Below are 21,193 nucleotides of genomic sequence, written 5' to 3'. Positions count from 1 at the left end.
CTAGAACTGAGCCTTTATCATGTTGTTGTTGTGTTGAACTTTGTTGATTACAAAGCTTTTTCCACATCCTTTCACTCTGAAAAACTTTCACATGAACTAACAAGAAGCACAGAGTGTCAATATTCTAAGTTATAAATCAAACCCCACTCAGCAAATGCACCACAATAATACTGCTCACACAAGTTTGTTTTGACATGACTGGGCTTGCTGCTGTGAAATTCTCCAGTCAACCTGTTGTTATATCTTGGAAAAAATGAATATATGGACTGCACATTTTTTATGTCTGGATAAAGTGTAGGTACAACTTGATCGCCAGATAGACTATTAAGGGGCCACTCGTGTGTTTTTTTTTTCCACGCTTCATATATGTGAATACATTTTCTGCTGTATTCAAACTGTCGAAAGTCTAAGCAGCTGCTTATTAGCATCTGCCGCAGTGGCTGTTTCCTGTTATTAGTGCAACTGCTTTGTTGAGGGCTGGTCAGAGCCAAGGGTATTATGAACTCGGCGCACCCCAAATAGGACCACACAATCTCTTGACATAACTGCTCATGCACTTAAATCCCCGAAAGGAATCTATAGGCGCGAGATGTTGGACAGATTAGCAAAATGGATTAAGAGTTAGGAATAAATATTTTAGGCGTGGGATGTTTCAAAGCTGTGTCATTGACAATCTCAATTGGGATGTTGTTACACATTGTTTTGTTGTTATTATGCTTAAGCTGATATTTCTTTTGAGTAATGATGCCAAATGAGTCACATGAGAGGTATGGACAACAAAAGGAGTTACAGTATAGCCTGAAGTTAGAATACAGTGTATTTACCTAGCTCCGGTTACCCTACTTAACACTCAAAATATTCCCAAAAGTGATAGTTTATCATCTACTTTGGAGTGGTGGCAAGATGAAAGTACTCCAATGTTGTGACACAAGTGCCAAGGGAGCTCGGCCCTTTTAATTACATCTCATTTTAAACCACAGCACAGTAACATCACCACGCTGGCAATTGCAATTGTAGCAATTAATCAGTATAACGCTGCTGGCATGTTTATCCCTTATATGAATAACAAACTGGTTTGGTTCTTACTCATTGGACCATTTAGTACGATGGTCTGTTTTTGATTGATTGTACCCATGTTTGCAGACGTAAAAGTCTTTGATGGTCATCTCAAAATGTGAGACTGTAATGAACACAAAAACATGTATGCAATGTTGAATTATTTAATAAAATACAATATTTTACAGCTAATTAAACCATCTAATCACAGAAAATGAAGTACCGTGATGCAGGCACAGTCCAACCGATCAAGTTTTTGACCTAACTCAACAGATGCATTTTTTGGGTATGTAACACATATTTATTGTACAGTGATAAATTAATTTACGTTTAAAAGAAAAGTCAAAAATCTGTAGACTGACCTTGACTATTCAATACCAAATGTAGGATCTGATCCAACAAACACTGTAGCCATAAAATCATTTTCTTAGGTCAAATAGGAATTCAATTGTGAGTGGACATGAATAAAAATAAGGAAATAAGTACCAAAAGGAGAACAGCCACACTTCAGATAACCTAATTTTTGATCATTAGTTTGGCCTATCCCCAAAAAGCTCAAGATTCAGTTGAGGTTGTCCCTTCCATCTCCATGATAAAAAGAAATGTCTACATTGTGTGGTAGATGGAAGAAGGGTAGGAAGTAAAATTGTGCATTGCTAACCCATTGGAAATCAAGAAAGGGAAGCGGACATATCATCCACATCTGTCAAAGATTGGAAAAACGTGTTAGACAGTTGTTGTCACCCCCGTTTCTGCTGCTTCACTTCCTTTAATCAAAAAAGTCACATTGAGGAAATGCTTCAGCACTTTTCCCACAAACAAGCAGACATGGGACCAAGTCACACATGTGCAAGTCTCAAGTAAGTCTCAAGTCTTCACCTTCAAGTCCCAAGTAAGTCCCAAGTATTTTTTTCTTGGGCAAGTCATGTCACAAGTCAAGTCCCGAGTCTTAGATTGCCAAGTCCAAGTCAAGTCACAAGTCATAAAAACAGCGACTCGAGTCGACTCGAGTCCAAGTCACTAAGTCTCAAGTCCCCATGTCTGCAAACAAGGGTCTTTTTCCAACCAGATTTGTCCGAGTCGCGCAAGCAGCAGACAACTCATCTGGAAGAGGAGTATCTCTGACTTAATTTTTGAAACAACCACGAGTCATTACGAGAGCAGAAAAAGGACATGTTCATACATCATAGGAATGAAATCCAACATGCCCAGGATTGCAGGGAATGACAGCAGACATATTGGCAAATGTATAGCTCTGTTACTGAAGCCAAGCAGGTGTAACTAAATGTGAGGGTGTAATCATTTACTCGTTGGTTAGGATAGGTCAGCCCAGTGTCAACCAGGTTATATGTTTGAGGTCAATAAAGAATGCATCTCGGTGTTACATCAGAAACTTTCTGTAGACAGTCATTCCCCCGCCCCCTGCTTTTAATAACTGGTTGATAGAACAATCACTTTCAAGTTGAGAATGGAATGCAACAAGAAGATAAAATGCATGTTTGAATATACCACAAAAGATGGAATCATTGCTTGTATATGGTTGCGAGGACGCTGTCTTTTACATGTTTTTAACCCCCTGAAAATGATTGTTGAACAAATGGTATGAATGAATTGCAAAATCAAATAAGTGGCACCATGGCTATGAAATGAAGGCTGGAATATTTATGAGAAGAGGCCTATACATGAATGTCATTTATATAGTATGATTTTTTTTACAATTCAATTTAAACACAAGAAAAAAAATGTGCCAACTAACCATACTTCAGATAGAACACATCTAAATAATCTTAAAATAATTAAGGAATCAAATAAATGGCACCATGACTATTTTAGCCTTCATTTCATGTTTAAGTAAATAAAAAGTAGGCTTATTCATGGATTTACTTTTTACGGTATTACATTTTCATCATTTTATTTTTAACACATAATTTTTTGCCAACTTTCAATAAAAAAGTAAATAATCCTTGAATGATTAGGCATTTGTGATAAGTACGAGCCAGTCAGCGACATTAGTGTTTTTGTTTTTTTTTTTGCATTGTTAGCATGACTTGCAACTTTTGAAATTCAATGTATCCAACATAAAGGTGAAAAAAATAAATTATTTATGTTTTGCCCCGGATGATCTAGAATGGCGACAACGTACACAAGAATAACTAACATGATTCACATAATGTGAGACAATGGAAAAAAATAGTAGAGAAGTTCTGGCACAAAGACATCACTACGGTTATCAACGTTACATAGTTAAATTGAGCACAGACAGTATTGAAAAGAAAAACTTGCAAAAAGCTATTGCAGATCCATGAGTGTTGTTGGAATGATGGCAACTGCCTGACAAGATAAGAAATGCGAAAAGCAAATGAAGAAACAAAGCAGCCCAGTTGGCGACTTGACTGAGCTGGGAGGTAACAGAAAGTGACTGAGAGGGAGTTGATTAGTGACACACGAGCGATAAAGGCCATTGTAGCAACAAGCTATGACAGTCATTACATCAGAGCTGTTGAAGTCTGTTCACTCTTGAGAGATTGCCAACACTTGTACAAGACTCTCGTCAATACTTTAATAAAAGTATTTTAAAAAGATGACAAAATCACACAATGAACCAAGAAAACAATACCTCGAAGTATGGATGGATACAACTGTACATTGTACGGTACCATGAACTGTACAACATATTTTTCAATTCAGTGTGCTGGTTATCCTTATCTCATGGAATTGTTTTTACAGAATGCACTCACTTTGCTTGTTACAAACACACGCATTATGTTCAAACCTGTTCTCTGCATCAACTTGAGCAGTTAAAAGGCTCAGTCTATTAACATTTAATCTGAAAGGTCATCATCTAAAAGGACTTCAATTGGGCTTCCATAAGTGTGTTGTAAGCACCGTACCATTGCAATATGTCAGAAAGGTGATTATTAATAGGGCCTCAATGGAAAACCCGTGCTCCCAGCAAATTTGGATACAACTCTGGGTGGATGCATTTCTTCTATCGATGATTGAGCACAATCATACATTTTCAGGTCAGTACTTCCTGGCCGACCACTGACATCAATCATCCCTGAAAGTTTCTGTGGTGAGAACCTTGATATAGTGTTGCCACAAACCACTCTCGCATTGCAGACTCATCCTTAATGCGTCACTAAACAACCACAAGTCATTTTGTACACAGGTAACTAATACTTATCCGAGAAAAAGACACCTCAGCATTATTTTTACAAACAATTGATGAAGGAGTCCTTCAAGGGAATCAATTGTAAAGACATTATTCTAACTTGCATGCTCTGAACAATAAATGTCATCGAAAGCCGGAACTGCTGTCCTGTGCTCACATAAAACTTGCTGCTACCCTGTCTCCATCACTATGAACATTGCGGCGAAATATCTGCCTATCAAAGAAAGCATGTCTGAGTAGAGCAGGTAGTCTGAGGTTAAACAACCCACATACAGCCTTTGTAGTATGTCCCTATTAATTACAGTGAACGTGACAGAAGTTTTTTTCTTTATCAGAGTCATAATGCTTTCTTTCAATGCTAGCTGCAAAAATGAATAATACAGACATTTTAATCAAGCCAACAGTCTCTTATAAGAGAATTAGCGTAGGGGGTTGAACCAGGCCAACAATTTTACAATATGAAATATCTTCAATCTAAAAATGGAGGACGGATTATCTACAAAAAGATCCATTATTCAGTGCTCATTAACCTCTATGACACTCAATGGAAATTATATATTTCCCCCAGTTTAATGAAATGCATGATGTAAGCAGACTCTCGATTTTATATGAGTTAAAAGTGAGTGACTTATGCAAAAAGATCCCACTTAATTTTCCTTTAAGGTCAAAAATACAAAAATACATGACGTGTTCAAAATAACACAAGGAGCGACCCTTGGCATGCAGCAAATCTAAAACATCTTCACTCATTCCGGCCTTATAAGAGGACCTTTTTAATCATAGCTGCTGTTCTCAGAATATGATGTTCGCTCTATTAGGGCCTAATAAAGGCATATATCAGCTTCTTCCATTCAACAACCTGTTTCAGCTTCGCAAACACGAATTAGATGTGCCAACACACTTATAAACATATCCTTCTGATTAAGATTGCATTTGTAAAATATCTAATGATAATATTGTGATTTTTTTGTAGCCTCTCGACATGCTGCCTTTTCAGTGTTTGCTTCATCTACTGTATGTTAGCTTAACGAATCAATGTAATAACATACACGCCAACACTACTGTTTTATGCGTTAGACAACCGCTTTTCTCCCCTTAGAAAATGCCAACCAATATTTTTCTCTCTCTTTTTTCCCCCAAATTCAATAAATATAAAAATCATGACATGAGACTAATATTTGTCCAAGACTGCTTCATCTTGAAGCATTATTTCTTTGGAGCGGTTTATCAACGCACAATGACCGCATTAGATGTCTGTTTTGGGAAATGTTTGCCATGTCCTGTTTTAAACTAATAATACTAACATAATTAAGACACATTTGACAGCCCTAGATACCTTAACTATTTTTCAGTTGTTTCTTTCTGCAAGTGTGAAACATACATACGGATAACTTGCTTACAAAATATTCCACTCGTAACCTTGTTTTTACTGACAACACCATTCACTATGGTAGAATTTAACAAGCAACACGTCATTCAGCCAAAAGGTGTGTCTTCTTTCATCTTGCCTTGACTTGTGTTATAAATTACCAAAGTTTTGTCCATCAAAACATCAAAAACCAAAGACACGCTGGGGAAAAAAAATAGAGCGTGACGAGCAGCAACCATGAACCGCACGCTTGTCCTTTGACACAATGGAACCCCTATTACAACAATAAAAAATCTATTGTGGTAAAATTACACATCAATAATAATAGACTGTTTTGGCATCTTATTCTGTATGCTTATACCCTATTTAGGTTTACGGTGTAAACGTCCAATTATTGATGAAACTGCCTATTGGTTGATGGACAAAGCATATTTCTGGTGTTGACTGTACACAACAGTAGAGCTGATAGCGTGGACTGGAGGACAAACAGCTGACAAAGACATCCGCGGCATGCACAGACATGATGGTAGCCATTGTTGTTGGTTGCAGCAAACTAGGCAGCTTTGGTGCTTCTATGGCCCCTCAACACCTGACTAGCTCGTGACAATGTTGGGAAAAAGAAGTGGGTGGTCTGGTATGTGAAGTGAAGACGCCACCTGTATGAGAGCTACCTCAATGTGTTGACAGTACAGCAGACCCATGCAGTCCTGGTTCTGCATTTTTGCTGATGTTAAAAACATATATTTGAAAATATTTTATTGTTTTGGGAAGAATAGAAATACTTATTATGCCAGCACAAGAAATGCGTGAAACATTGTAATAAGACACATTGTGCCAAACCAGTAATTAGGAAACAGAGGTCTACACGGAGCACACAAAAGGGGGTTGGACACCAGAATGGAGACAACAGGCCATCTTAGTGATAGGTAGGACATGCCCGGGCCAAGAAAATGGGGCAAATTTAATAGTACACCTATGGATTGGAATGACCAAAACCGTAAGAAAAGCATTTTCATACTATTCTTAACAATAGGGGTATTGTCACCATTTTCTAAAGGAGATCAGCATACACATCAGCACCAAGTCTCGGTTTGTGTGAGCTCTTTGAAACAAGCTCAAGTTGCAGTCTTGGATTGTGCACATGCAAAGCCTCTAATGTTACAATCGGAACTACTCACAGCAATCACAATAAGAATTGTTACCTGCTCAAGAATACAAATTAAGTTACTAAGTGTTGACTTTGATTTCTAAGTCTGGATAAATTTGACAAAGCGTAGATGCAACAAAAAAAGGTTATCCTTTGTGCACATTTACACTAGGTTTGTGGACATTCAATGATAGCTCTAACAATGAAACAAAGCAGACTTGTCAATTGACTGCAAGCTAACAGTTAAAGCATTTAGACAAATGCCAGATCTTTATAGCAGTTCATTTTCTCTACTCAGGGAAAGGCATGGAATATAAGCGTATGTTTGTGTTTTCGTGCGAGTAAGCGTCACACAGGGCTGGACACGACTTTATTGCTTCAGCTCAGCCAATAATAACAAGAAGTTGTTTATTGTAGTCGAATACTCTGTGGATAAATCTGTTCTGCTTTAACAGTGCTTACAGGTGCCTATAATGTTGGACGCCGCTGTTAATATAGGGGGTGGCCTTAGGCTGTTCGTATTTGAACATTTAATAAAGGGCAGTTATTAACCTCCTGAAGGCATTTCCATATGTCGTGGAATCAGGTTAAGGTTGTTCTTTCTGGAATAAGTATTGTTAGTCGTCCTCTCCTTGTTTGACGAAAAAAATATGTTTCACGTTACAAGTACCGTATTTTCCGCACTGTAAGGCGCACATAAAATCAGATTTTTTTTTTTTTTTTAAAGCTGACTATGCGCCTTATAATCCGGTGCGCCTTATATATGGATCAATATTGAACTACAAGGTCTCGCAACTTACAGTAAGCAGCCACCGACTCCATTTTTCGCGTAGAAGAAGAAGTGCGCTGTGCATACTGGGAAATATTAAACAACGATTCTCTTTTATTTGTGCGTTTGTATAAAGACCCTGAAATGGCTCCCATTAAGAGACACGCTTACAACGCAGAGTTTAAACTCAACGCGATCAGTCACGCAGTAGAACACGGGAATAGAGCTGCAGCGAGAGAGTTCAACATTTATGAATCGATGGCAAAGTAAGGAAGACTAAACAAAGTTTCCTTGGCAATAAAGCGAGATGTCCACAGTTAGAGGACACACTTGAACAGTGGGTTGTTGAACAAAGAGCAGCAAGTAGAAGTGTCAGTACAATAACTATTCGAATGAAGGCAACAGCGCTGGCACGGGAACTTAACATTAAAGAATTCAGAGGTGATCCTACTTGGTGTGTGTTTACGTTTTACAGTTATTATGTTATTGCTTTATTGTTATTGTTTTGCACTTGTTGTTTTTGCACATTACGAGTGTCACTATATTGCGGATGCACTAACGTTTAATTTACCATAACAGTATCAGACGTTTTTTTGCGTGTTGACTAAATGGAGGAAAAGTAAAATGTTATGCCTTGCTGTTGTTCAAAGATGTTAAAGATGTGTCACGAAAATGCTTTACCTCAGAGAAAATAATAAAACGGCTGTTTATTCATTTTGGGAGTGAATGGAGTTGTGGAAAGCTTGTTTGTTATCTATTAATAAAGTTTGACTGACCTATCTGACTGTTTTGTTGACATTCCCTTTAGCGCGCCACCATCTAATGGTTGCATAACGTAACTACATCCTCTACTGTAGCCAAGTCAAGTTAAGTCACATTTATTTATGACGCCCTTAATCACAAAAATGTCTAAGGACTGCACAGGATTACAATTACAAAATTGCACAATTACCTAATCTTAAACCAGCATGCACTTATAGCGACTTATAACGGGGTGCGCCTTATGTTTAGAAAAAGTTTAAAAATATATCATTCATTGAAGGTGCGCCTTATAGTGCGGAAAATACGGTAATAGAAAATGTAAAGTACGACCTTGGTTACCAGGGGAGCTTATGCTCGGTTGTTAATTGGATGTATTTTTTTACCTGTTGAAAGGTTTTATCATTGAAAATGTATTTTGGACAATCAAGTTGCATATTGTACTTATGCCAATATCTGGGCGTATATTAAGATATTGTTACTGGCAAATGTATTTCCACTTGAAGACCAGCGAACTTTAACTTTTTTTATATCTATCTATAAACTACCCTGGTCATATCCCTGGAGAGGGGTGACCGACAGCAAGACAACACATACAAAAATAAATAAAATAAAATAAAATATAAAAAGGGAAAAAGTAGCAAAAACACACACAAAAATTTTGGACCACGGACAACCCAAATGCCCAAACACGCAAACAAGTTAAGCACCTCGGCATCCAAGTTGGTCATGCTTTCGTCCCTTCAGATGAAACAGGACACAAGAATGCGACCATGTCAGGGTGACACAACACACTCTTCTGTTCAACAGCAGGGCCCGACAGCTTTCACTGGTTTACCCCTGCCGCATCATACGGGTGCCCTGCCCATCTCTTAGAACGCGTCCAAACATCCCACTATCCTTTCACAACACCTCTCCACTCATTCCTATCACTAACAAGAGCTCTACCTTCGATTATATTTAGACTTCTTTCCTGCAGAGCACTCAACACTATCTATTCACGTCAATCGCGGCCTTCCTCTTGGTCTCCTTCCATTTACTTCTCTGTAGATCCTCTTCAACATTCGCTCCTCATCCATCCTCTCCATGTGTCCAAACCAACCAAGTACTCTCGCTCCTCATCCATCCTCTCCATGTGTCCAAACCAACCAAGTACTCTGTTATCCAGGCGCTTGCTCAGTTCCACCGGTGCTGTGGAATGCTCTTCCCCCTGAGATCCGATCTGCAACCTCAGTGGAAATGTTTAAATCTAAACTTAAAACTCACTTCTACTCCATAGCATATGAATAACCTACTCTTCTCGTCGGCTGAAAAATAGTCTGTGTAATATAGTGTAATAATCTGTGAAGCCCTTTGAGACTCTTCGTGATTTAGGGCTATACAAATAAAGATGACTTGACTTGACTTGACTACTACTCCAGTTCTGTCCCTCACAATTTCATTTCTCAATCTATCCAATCTTGTCACTCCTAACATACTCCTCAAACACTTCATCTCAAAAACATTTAATTTCCTTCTTAAATCTGCGTTCAGGCTCAAAGTCTCTGCACCATACAACACAGTCGGCACAATCAGACTCTCATACAGTCCCCTTTTAACATCCATACTCATACTCTTGTTGCTAATCACTCTCCACAGAGCACCCAAAACCTTGCTTCCTTGAGTCACTCTGTGCAATACCTCGCACTCCATTCCACCAACTGCAGCCACATCACAACCCAAGTACCTAAAGCTTTCAACTTCTTTCAGCGCCCGTCCATGCAACCTTATTTCTTTGATTGTTTAAATTTAATATAATTCAAATGAAGACAGCTACCGTATATTTAAATGTATAATTTTTTCTTTAAAATTATCTGTCAATATCTTGGGGGGAAATTTTATACATCAAAAGTTTTAGTGATATGAGGAGGCCACTTGATATCAGTATTTATGACTACTCAAGCAATACTGCAAGTACTCGTACAAGTTTCGGGAAATAAATAGAATCAAACATTTATTCTCCAAGTAGATGAGATACCAGTGCAATCAGGTTACATTTTCACTTTTTGGAAATTAGCTAAAAACAAAGTAGTGTTTTTTTTTGTCATCATTAAATTCACTGGAGAAACTACATAGAGCGAATACATAAGAGTAATGTACACAAAAAAACAGCAGGTACATAGCTTTAATTTAAGGTCAGGTCACATTTAACTTCACATTGAGTACAGGAGGATAATATATACAAATAAAATTGCCTATCTTTTTGTTTTAACAGATGTGATGACCATTTAAGGAGAAACCAAAACAGCATGCATAATATTTGGTGTGTTTTTGTTCTCAGAAAGTTTAATATCAACACTTTTCTTTCCACGGTATGGAAAATGCAGAAGCAGAAAATGTTTTATATCCAACTTGAAAATCCTAAACAGTCTTTTTATAATTGTATTCGTATTTTTTTTTTGCTATTTCTTCAAGTTAGGAAATAAACACACGGCTAGCAATAAGGATTCTTGCCAGTAGCCAAGCAGCATTGTTTATCAAATGATTTCTTTTTCTTTAATAGAACAAACAAAAAAGATTTTGTAGGGATGGCTTGCTAAAAAAATATTATACAGGGCATATGTCTCCAAAAAGGGTGAGAACCACTTCCTTACCTTATGCTATGAACAGTAACATTGCATGAGTGATGGATGTCCTCCTAAAAAGCTATACCATCACTTTTAAACACTACACAATACAGCAACATCTAGTGGTCAAGTATTCCACACTGTCTCTGTAAAGATTGCTAATCACCGATATCAATCTTTTTAATCTTTAGAAAAATGACAGATTGTATTGTAGGCAATTTCCAATTAGCAGAACCAGGATTAAACCAGAATAACAGATAAGCATTTTGTAAAAATTAAAATACGTGTCAGACAATTTACTAAAAAAAACCCTTTTACGTGTTATAAGGGATGGGCAGGGTACTTGTATGATACGGCAGGGGTAAACCAGTGAAAGCTGTCGGGCCCTGCTGTTGAACAAAAGAGTGTGTTGTGTCACCCTGACCTGAGTGGCATGGCCGCTTTCTTGTGTCCCGTTTCATCTGGAGGGACGATAGCATGACCAACCTGGGTGACGAGGTGCTTAACTGGTTTGGGTATTTGGGTTCGCCATGGTCCAAAAATGTTTGTGTGTGTTTTTTGGTACTTTTTCCCTTTTTTTATCTTGCTTATTTTTGTATGTGTTTGTCTTGCTGTCGGTCACCCCTCTCAAGGGAAAAGACCAGGGTAGATAGATAGATAGACTAAAAAAAGACTAGGACTTTATGTAATCATGTTGTACCAAAACATAAGCAATACAATTGGAGTAAACTTTGAGTGTTCCTAGTTTTATTCTTGTGATTTGTAGCACTCGATTTCGGTGACAATACACAATAGACTGGCATCTATTGGACAAATAATTACACACTGTCCCTTTTAAATCAGTTGAAAACTTAAAACATGTAAAATAGTTGATTTTTTCCATTCTCGAAGATTTTATCAGCTATTCCCTTGATGACAAATTTATAGTTTGATGTTTAGAAGTCAGGCACCAACGGAGAACTTTTAAAATAAATTTTGTTTAGTAAATGCAAGTAAAAGGAGCTGTACGGAATTTGAAACTTTTTTCAGGGCTCATACATGTTTTTCAATGTCCAAACTCAAGCATTTTTTAAGAGCTTTCAAAGCCAATTTTTCCCAAAAAGAAGAACTGCGGTGTGAATCAATCATTTTGCAGAGGCACAAATATATCTGCGATTTATATATGCATTTTTAATCTTGCATGTGCAGTCAAAAAGACATATGATTTTTAGATTTTGAGTAAACCATTAATATATTTGTGGATCTGACGTGTGTTAATATTTTTGAGACAAATCTCTTCCCATTTAGGTGTTCAAATGACAGTAATATGTAGCTTAAATTTTAAGTTGCAGAAATTACTTCTCATTATTATTTGCCAATGGGTAATTTTTTGCATGGCCCATAATGAATACCCATAATTGATAGGTAATCCTTGCACTAATACACATTTCATAGTGACTTATTCAGGTGTGGCATCCACCTGTCCTCTTGGGCGCGACCCATTTGGGGTGATGACGCTTCAATCCCAAACAAACTAATGGCAGCTACTGTTAATCATAGGGGAAGAATAAATGCATTGGCATCAAGGAGAACTGCACGTGTTATTTTTGATCAGACTTATTGAGAAACCTGGCAACAATTTACATTTACAAGCACTTCACACAGAACTCTAGCACTTTTCAATCAGTGAAAAGACAAGATTAAAATTAAAGTATTTTTGAGGATTTCAAGCACCCGCACAAACCCTGATTCTTCTGGGTTTTTTTTTTTTATCCTGGGCTTTGGGCCGGCTTTCGGACTTTATTTGAAGCGGGCCTTTTTGTACCTTCACCATTTTCATGCTACACTAACAAGGAGAAATTTTAAAAAAAACTGCGGGGAGGAGCATGACATCAGTCTTAAGCACATTACCCCAAACCCCATTCCTCTAACAAATTTGTTCCACCCAAACATCTTTGCTAAAAGTAAGAAAAAGCAGATAGGTGCAGCGGATAATAAAGCATAATGGCTCTTTGAACGCAGTTGGGCAATGTTAACACATACTTAAGAAAATATCGAACTTGAACGATGACCTTTAAAGTCCCAGTGGGTAATATTTGACCACTAGATGGCACTGTTGTTTACTACGAACAAAAAAAATACAGCCACAGAGCACAGCGTAAAGGCAAGATCCCAGACAAACAAGGCGACAATCTCAAGGTATAAAAAAGAAATACAAATTTCTCGACCTATTATTTATTCCCAAAAAATAGCATTGGTATGATAGTTCATGTATTTTGGCATAGTATTCAAATCAATGGTTTTTTACTGAATGAAAGTTATTTGTACCACTAAGAGACACTAAAAAATACACACTGTCCCTTTAATGTCTCAAGCGTACATTATTGTACTCACCTGTCCGTGGAGGGTTAGCACATTTCTTCCAGGTCGAAGAGGAATTTGAAGTCTTTTTCCCGAACGCTTCCCGGATAAAGTGGATGTAGTTTAATGTGTGTTTTTGTCTTTTCTTGAATAAAACAGAAGTGGGTGACTGATTCGATTTGACAGCTACACACAAGCACCACGACAGCTTACAATGTCTTTTGGTTTTTTAAGCTAAAATGTTTTTTTTTTAAAGGTTTTCTTTCACCGCTCGCCCTTGTATTTCAGATAGGTTAACGCTATATCCTTCTTTCTCTTCGGCGTGTGAGCCAAAGTCGTCCACCGGGCAAATAATTCGAAGTACTACAAGGGAGGAGGGCAGTCGCTGCTTTTTATCTGCTCCTCTCCTGTGAGCGTCACAAACTGACTTTACTCCCGACCGGCATGTGCGTTCAGGGATCATCGATATTCTTACAATTCGAAGTCTTCTGGATATACTTTAAGGTATATTTTATGACTTTTGTCGAAAATAAACTAGATTAAACATTTTTATAATATTGTGTTTGTATTTTCAAGTGGGGTTTGTAGGTTTGGCTATGCATTTTTGTATTTTCTACCATTCCGTGGATTAGGTTAAGGGGGAATCCGAGGATACCTTAACGCACCATTTTTACATTGCCAAGGAGCATGCTCTGTCCTGTTTACGCTCTGTTTATTAAATAAAACTGTGTTGACATTGAGAGATAAGATTATATGAAAGGCCACAAATTCACCAATGCCTTGTTTGCATGTATTGTGTGTTTTTAATACGCACATGATCTTACCCAGCCTAGACAGCTTGGGGGCCACATGGTGGAAAAAAAATCAGGGGGCGGGGGCGGAGACTTTAGCGGGAGACTAGTTAATTACTGGTATAAAAAGTCTGCCTTTACTGGAGGACTAGGAGGTCTTTTCGGAGACTCGCAATTAAATTATGTTTCGGGGATGTGAAATTTGATTCTAATACGGGTATTTGTTTTTATATCGATTTTACCTTCACTGGAATGAAATCTCTTGTAGTGTGCATTTGTTAAAAAGACAACAAAAACAAAAAATAAACAACTGAATTAATTCCCACTGTAGATTATTTGACTCTGAAATTTTCCAATTTTTTTCTAGTTGATTAAAGGTAGTAAGCAATACAGCGGGTGCTTCGTGAGTAGTGCCTGGCTTTGGCGGCATCCAATGGACATATTTTAAATTTTGAGTCATTGCGGTTCATTTTTCTCTAGTGCTTCTCTCAGTATTGTTTCGCAGGACACATAAAATGATTTGGCAGGTCACATTTGGCCCACAGGCCTTGAATTTGACACTTGTGGCCTAAACCCTAACGTAATTTGAATTACAATTATCTTTATTGGCATTGAGAACGTAATGAACATTGTTTATGATAAAATTAAAAGGGAAAAAAGGATAGTCAGGATAAAAAGGCAAAAATATTTAATAGGCAGTGCTTGAAGACTGGCCTAAGTTGTAAATGTGTTAGAATTAAATATTGCAACAAAAAAAAATAGTGCAATGACATTTAGCAGCAACATAAATCCAAAATAAGTGGGGAAACATTAGATGGATACCTATTTCTCTATACACAGCCAAGATGTATACTTTTTGTAACACCAGGGGGCACTAAATATTACACAGTATCCCTTTAAGGGAGGAGACCTGTGGTGACTACCAGGGGGCAGCATGTCAAAGAGGTGGTGGCCAGGGTGAGAGTCCTATATTATATTTATTTTATTTTGCTGGCTGAAAGTGTAGAGTTGATGAAACTAATTAAAATGTCAAAATAGCACTAAGAATTACTCATAAATCCAGGGTATTGACTACATTAAAATCTATATGCAATTATGTTCTGAAAAAAATTGTCAGGGGTAGAGGTTATCCTCATTATTAGTCATCATCCAATTAATAACTCAATGAGTGAACCCATTCATGCACAGGCCTCTCAACTAGCACAATAGGACTGACAAACAAGTTTCCCTGGAAAGATGATCTAGACACAGGCACTTGGCTTGGCTTAGCCCAGTGCTTCTTAATTATTCTCTGCCACCCCCATTGGAAGAAGAAATCCTCTCATTCCCTCCTCCAAGAAGTCTGTCTCCTCATCATGGTTAATTTTTTATGCGATCACTTGAGGGTCTGCTCCACTTTGTAGCTACATTTCATACTCAATGCTTGTACTATGTACTATATTCAATAAAAAGCACTGCCATTGAGAGTGCCACTGCTCCCTAGTGTAGTGGAGGTACAATTGCACTTGATTCTTTGGAAAGTAAAAACCACTGGCTCAGTCCAACTCAACTCATAAATTAGTAGATAAAAATTGCAAGCACAAAATTTCTGTATTTTATTAATACATGCAAGCATACATTAATTAAAGCTATCTTTCAGATCTGATTTCCCCCTATGTCCCGGTCCGAAGCCTACGATCTGAGAGTGCCGGTCTTCTGGTGATCCCAAGAGGAAAAAAGTGTTCTGCTGGTTCGAGAGAGTTCTCCATCCGGGCACCAGTGCTGTGGAATGCTCTTCCCCCTGAGATCCGATCTGCAACCTCAGTGGAAATGTTTAAATCTAAGCTTAAAACTCACTTCTACTCCATAGCATATGAATAACCTACTCTTCTCGTCGGCTGAAAAATAGTCTGTGTAATATAGTGTAATAATCTGTGAAGCCCTTTGAGACTCATCGTGATTTAGGGCTATACAAATAAAAATGACTTGACTTGACTTAAAAACGTTGTTTGAAGGTGGGCAGCTTGATGTGTCCTTAAAAATTTTAAATGAAAACATTTTCTATCTTTAGTTATGTGTGAACAAACACCAAGTGAGTTCAAAGAGCACTTATGCGTTGTTTTATGCTGTGCCTATCTGCTTTTATCTTTCTTTTGGCAGAGCAATTTGGGGTGGAACACATTAGGTTCCAAAAATGGGGGCTGGCGGGAGTGTTGGACAGTATCGTCATGGTTGTCCCCACTGTTTTTGTTTTTTGTTGGTGTTGCATGAAAATGGTTAAAGGAAGAAAAGACCAGCTTCAAGTACAGTCCAAACATCAACCCCAAACCCAGGAAAGATGAAAAGAAGAAGAGTTTGTTCAAGTCCGTCTGAGAAATTCATGTATTTGCATGCGCATCATAAATGAGCCGACTAAGGGGTGCAAAAATGACATGAGCCAGGAGATTGCAGCAGCTCCCTTAAACATTACAAAAATGCACTAAATGAAATAATAAATATGGTAGATAATAAACTAATCCGAATTACTGGACATATATGCTTGACAGTTTTCACATACTTTACCGTTATTGCAGCTCGCCACGGGTTTTACAGGAGTCAGCAGTTGCAACAACTTAAATTCTATTGATCTCCACATACTTCAAAATGCCAGCATCAACTGGCAGGAAGGACCAGATGAAATTCAGGGGTCACATGTTTGGTAGTGCCATGACTTGGAAGATAATATAAAGGCAGGAAGTAAGCTTGTATTGTATTTACAGACAAGCAACAATAGCATTGTTTTGAATTACAACATCTGTATAGCACGCTTGCATGACACGGTTGAAATGATGCAATATTCCAGCTGTCACATATGACATTTATTTGAATGCTTTGACTGCCATCTGTTGACGGCTATATCTTATTGCAATGCAAACGCTGGTAGAGGTTAGTGTGCAAAAGTACTGTACTTTATTCAATTTTAATCAGTAGTAGGTCACAATTACAGACAAAATTGAGCAAAACAAGGACTAAAACGGATTTTTATACGACTGTGTGCCTGTGTTTATTCAACTATGCTCACATCAGTTTTATTTACATAGCATGATTTACAGCACTAACGTTGAATTCCTTTTTAATGTTAAGATATGTTAACAACCTTAAAATTCAGCAGTTGGACCCTCAACAAAGCTTAACATCTGCGAAAATATTGTTTTAAAAAAGATGCAAACATTTATGCAGCTGGCTCTCTTAACATTGCTTATGCGACGGACCATCTATGAAAGATATTCGTAGCAAGGCCACTTATGAAGATAAACGGAAACATTGATGTTGAGAAACAGTTGAGTTGAACAATACAAGTGGAACAGAAGAGGTTATCTGTTTTACATACATAACAGTGTTTTTTTAGTTTTCTTGAAAGCAGTAGGTACATTTAAAAAAGTAATTACAATTGCCACAGCATACTTATGGTCAACCGGGATCATTGTATAGCTGTAAAATTATCTTATTGCTAATTTGGTCAAAAGGGGATGGATCCACTTCAGTTGTCTATTTTGATCCAGCTTCCATTTTAAAAATTGTTTAAACAACTTAAATAATTTGTCATTTTGTTAAAACTACATCCAAGAAAATGATTTGGTTTTGTTGTCCTTGACCAGAAAAATTAAAGGGTGGTCCACGTAGAAAAGCTTGGGATCCTTCAGTTTGTCAGTGCCAATGATCGAGGTATCGAAAATGTGATTATCAATGTGCACGCACAAACGAAAACAAAATAAACAGGTACACTGATGCAATGATAAATGCGCTTTGGGGACCCTAATAAGCCTTATTTTGTTTATTTTCTTAGATTCAGCAGAATTGTCAAATTACCCATCTTTTTCTTTTATGCAAAGTGGGATCTTTGGTGATTTGTTTTTCCAATTTTTTTTAAACCACAATGTCAGTTTTTTGAGAGAGACGGACAAATCAATTGCTGGCATGTCAGGACAATTCGCAGAGGGGTGAAAATGAGGAGCATGGTGGTGAGAAATTCAAGGAATTCTTTGCCTTGGAAAACTCTCATTGAAATAAAATCTGGTAACTATAGAGCAGGGGTCTCCAATATGGTGCTCGCGGGCACCAAGGTGCCCCCTCAGGATAGCTGAGGTGCCCACTGACCTGATCTGAAAATTGCGCACCAGTGCAGAGTCATCGTGATTTTCTAGTTAAATCATTTTTGGGTGATTGAGTCTTTTTAACTCTACTTCCTTCCTATATTCTGCCTCTAATGAGAAGCTAACACTGCTGCAGCCAAAATATATTTTTTTATCGGGATTCAGTGCAATTGATAGAATATATTGTCACGGTTGCCCACAGCGCCTAATTGGCCCCGCCCATTTGGCGCCAGCTGCGGCTCGTTGACTGATTGGCTTCCCTCCTATTTAAGCTCTGTGCTCTCACTCACCCTTGGTCAGTCCGTCAACGAACCTATGCACCCGCAAGACGTGTGTTTTGACTCTGTCCGGTATTTTGTTTGTGTATCCTGTCCAGTATTGATCCTGTCTATTTTGTCCTGTTTTTATATCAGTCTCCGGTCTCTGGTGTCTGGTATCATTCCTGTCTATCTCATCCTGTCTGTTATCTGTCTCCAGTCTCCTATTTCTGTTATCAATCCTGTCAGTCCCGTTCTGTCCGGTATCAACACCAACTGTCCGGTATCGGCTCGTTGTAACTGGTATCGATCTCGTTGGTCTCTGGCTTCCTGTTGTTCCACGCCAGACTGCTGTCTTTATTCTAACGCCCATCGATCGCCGAATCACTGGCATTTGTGTTAATGTGCATGGCTGCCCCATTCCCCTAAAATTAAGATTGTGTGAGAAACTTTACGCTTCTGGGTCCTCCTCCTGTTCCGGTTCTTGACAATAGTCTACCAGAAGAGTTGAAAACAATGAAACATGGCCTGGAACACACACAAATCCATTAGATTTTTTTCTACAGAGAGTTCATGATTATTTTTCTTGAGTGAATATGAGATGTGATTCATACAACATTGAATACCTTGTTATAATAATCTGATTTTATTATTTGAATAATGTGGAAAGTGTTTGGACTGTCAAGGGGATGGGACCAAGATAAGCTTCTTTTTTTTTGTCTATTGTGTCAATTGTTTATTAAAGTTGTTGACCTTAAATTAATTGTAACCTTTTATCTGATGATCGGTGGAAAAAAATGAAAAAGTCAATCAATTTTTAACCTAGTAATAACATGGTAACAATAGAGGAAAAACATGATGAATTGTTATTTGAAAAATGCATATCAAACTTATAGCCCTTCACGTTAAATTGAGTGTCCTTTGCGCTGATTACAAACAAAAAGTAGCTCTTAGCTTGACAAAGGTTGGAGACCCCTTCTATAGAGTATAAGGTGGCATCAATATAATGTAAGCGTTCAAGGAATACTGTATGTACTAGTGAATATGATTTAAATTGTCCGCACTGTATTCAACTGCCTGCTCTTCATACAGAATGTTGAAAATGTATGAACCTTAAATAACTGAAATTTATGTGATCTTGCATGCCGTCGTCCTTGTGCCCTGCATCCAGCTGAGTTTGCTTGACGTGGCAGTGACGGGGGAGGGGTCTTTAAATGTGAGGCCCAAGGTAACCATTTGAAGGCACAAGTTTTGCACAAAATTTCCCGTCGATAAAGTGTGAAGGTTAATCTTATATCATTTTTAATATGTGTTTGAATACAAATCTACCTGAAGAAGTTTACAGTGATTTTAGAAGGCCCAAACCTTCACAGATGGTTAAAATGGTTAAATTCACTTCCAGTTTTAATATAAAATCAAAATTTGAGTTTATAGAAAATAATAAAGTGTCCATTTTCAACATGATGAAATAAAGGTTGGTTATTGAGTAAGCAGGCCACATTTGGACCTAGAATGGCTTAGAGTGGTTGTCTTCTGCATCACCTCATCTGACCCGGAGTCAGCTTTCTGAAACGCTGCCTTTTCTTCTGTAAAACCAGGGAAACTGTACTGGGATCAGTTGACTGCCACTGCATTCCAAAGGGGGATGTGTCTCCTCCCACCATCAAGACAGAAGCATTTGACTATCCCATTCCCACTTCTGGAAAGTTCTTTCCTGCGGGTATAAAAAGGAAAGTGTTGACCTGAGCTGAGCATTCAACAGGATTCAGCTGAGAGGAGAAACACTGCAGGTCCCTGCAAGGTAAGGAAGGTCCCAAGCTTTAGTTTGCAGGATAGATTGTTAGGACGGCTTGACAGAGCTTCTTTGAAAGCCTAAGAGTTGCAAAACTTCCTTTAACTAGTATTGAAATCTATATACTTTTTTGCAGTTGAAAAATAAGTAATCCGTTCAAATGTGAATGCATCTTTTCACAAATATACTGCAGATTTGCGACTAAAATTTGACTTTTTTAAAGCTTTAATCTATCAACCATTTCATTATTTTATATGAGGAATATTTTGGAGTCCAAAGGCAGTCAACTTTAACCATGTTTTGCTGCCACCTTTTATAAGGAATATTACATACAACTCTTGTCTTTCAGAATGAAAATCACAGTCTTCAAAAGATCTCAAGGTATATATGTGTGAAAAAAATGTATTTGAAAATAATGTCATCTGATTACTGCAATTATTCCTGAAAACATACTTTTTCCCATTCAGAAGACGAGGCAAAAACAAGACATTTAAATATATTTCTCTCATTATTTTGAATGGACACTAGGAGCAATTACACAGAAAAGAAAAAACACACAGATCCTCCGTAAAAAAACCATCACACATAAGTGAGAATTTGGGAAAAGGTATCAGATTACATCTTGGTGCGAGCACTGTAAGGGAGGGGGTTCCAGATTCTACTGCTGACGTGGCAAGCAACACAAGTCTTCGATGGAAGCCGTTCCGCTGACCTCGCCTCACATTAGCTAATTGACAACACGCAATGAAAACTTTAAATACATTTAAACCATATTTAAACTAACCAGGCACTTAACCTTTTCTTTGTTTTCAGGCTACTTCAACTGGCAAACAGGATGTGGATGAGCAATCTCGTAGTTATTTGCCTGTTGGCCTACGTGGCCTCTGCAGAGAAGAAGCTGAGCAGCCATGCTACTTCACTAGCTGACAACAGTGCCAACTTGGCATTTAGGTTAGTAGTCACAAAGACCCATGATAGTAAAACAAATCTGTATTTGTCAACAATGTTGTTTTTTACGCA

The 21,193-nt window shown here is 37.9% G+C and overlaps 2 protein-coding genes across 7 annotated transcripts in view; one reads left to right on the top strand and one right to left on the bottom strand.

The window, feature by feature from the left end:
- Positions 1 to 13,639, bottom strand: part of gdpd5b (glycerophosphodiester phosphodiesterase domain containing 5b) — a 43,259-nt gene extending 29,620 nt beyond the window's left edge. For 3 of the 5 annotated variants that reach the window (XR_015851458.1, XM_088344930.1, XM_088344931.1), the window contains exon 1: positions 13,255 to 13,638. The gene's annotated coding sequence lies outside the window, so the exon portion shown is untranslated. Of the gene's footprint in view, positions 1 to 13,254 lie in introns of all 5 variants that reach the window. The other 2 variants (XR_015851457.1, XM_088344929.1) reach the window with 1 other exon arrangement.
- A 6,418-nt stretch (positions 13,640 to 20,057) lies between these two features.
- serpinh1b (serpin peptidase inhibitor, clade H (heat shock protein 47), member 1b) overlaps positions 20,058 to 21,193 on the top strand; it is a 9,502-nt gene continuing 8,366 nt past the window's right edge. Inside the window, exons 1-3 of one of the 2 annotated variants that reach the window (XM_088345697.1) lie at positions 20,091 to 20,182; positions 20,523 to 20,554; positions 20,987 to 21,124. In XM_088345697.1, coding sequence (XP_088201823.1) covers positions 21,009 to 21,124 — 116 coding nt within the window. In that variant the 5' untranslated portion in view covers positions 20,091 to 20,182; positions 20,523 to 20,554; positions 20,987 to 21,008. Of the gene's footprint in view, positions 20,183 to 20,522; positions 20,555 to 20,986; positions 21,125 to 21,193 lie in introns of both variants that reach the window. The other variant, XM_088345696.1, reaches the window with a different exon arrangement.

The sequence above is a fragment of the Urocampus carinirostris genome, chromosome 10 (genome assembly GCF_059441175.1).
Source record: "Urocampus carinirostris isolate Australia breed hairy pipefish chromosome 10, RoL_Ucar_1.0, whole genome shotgun sequence".
Taxonomy (NCBI): Eukaryota; Metazoa; Chordata; class Actinopteri; order Syngnathiformes; family Syngnathidae; genus Urocampus; species Urocampus carinirostris.
The sequence above is the reverse complement of the archived record's forward strand: the minus strand, read 5'-3'. Positions and strand labels throughout refer to the sequence as shown.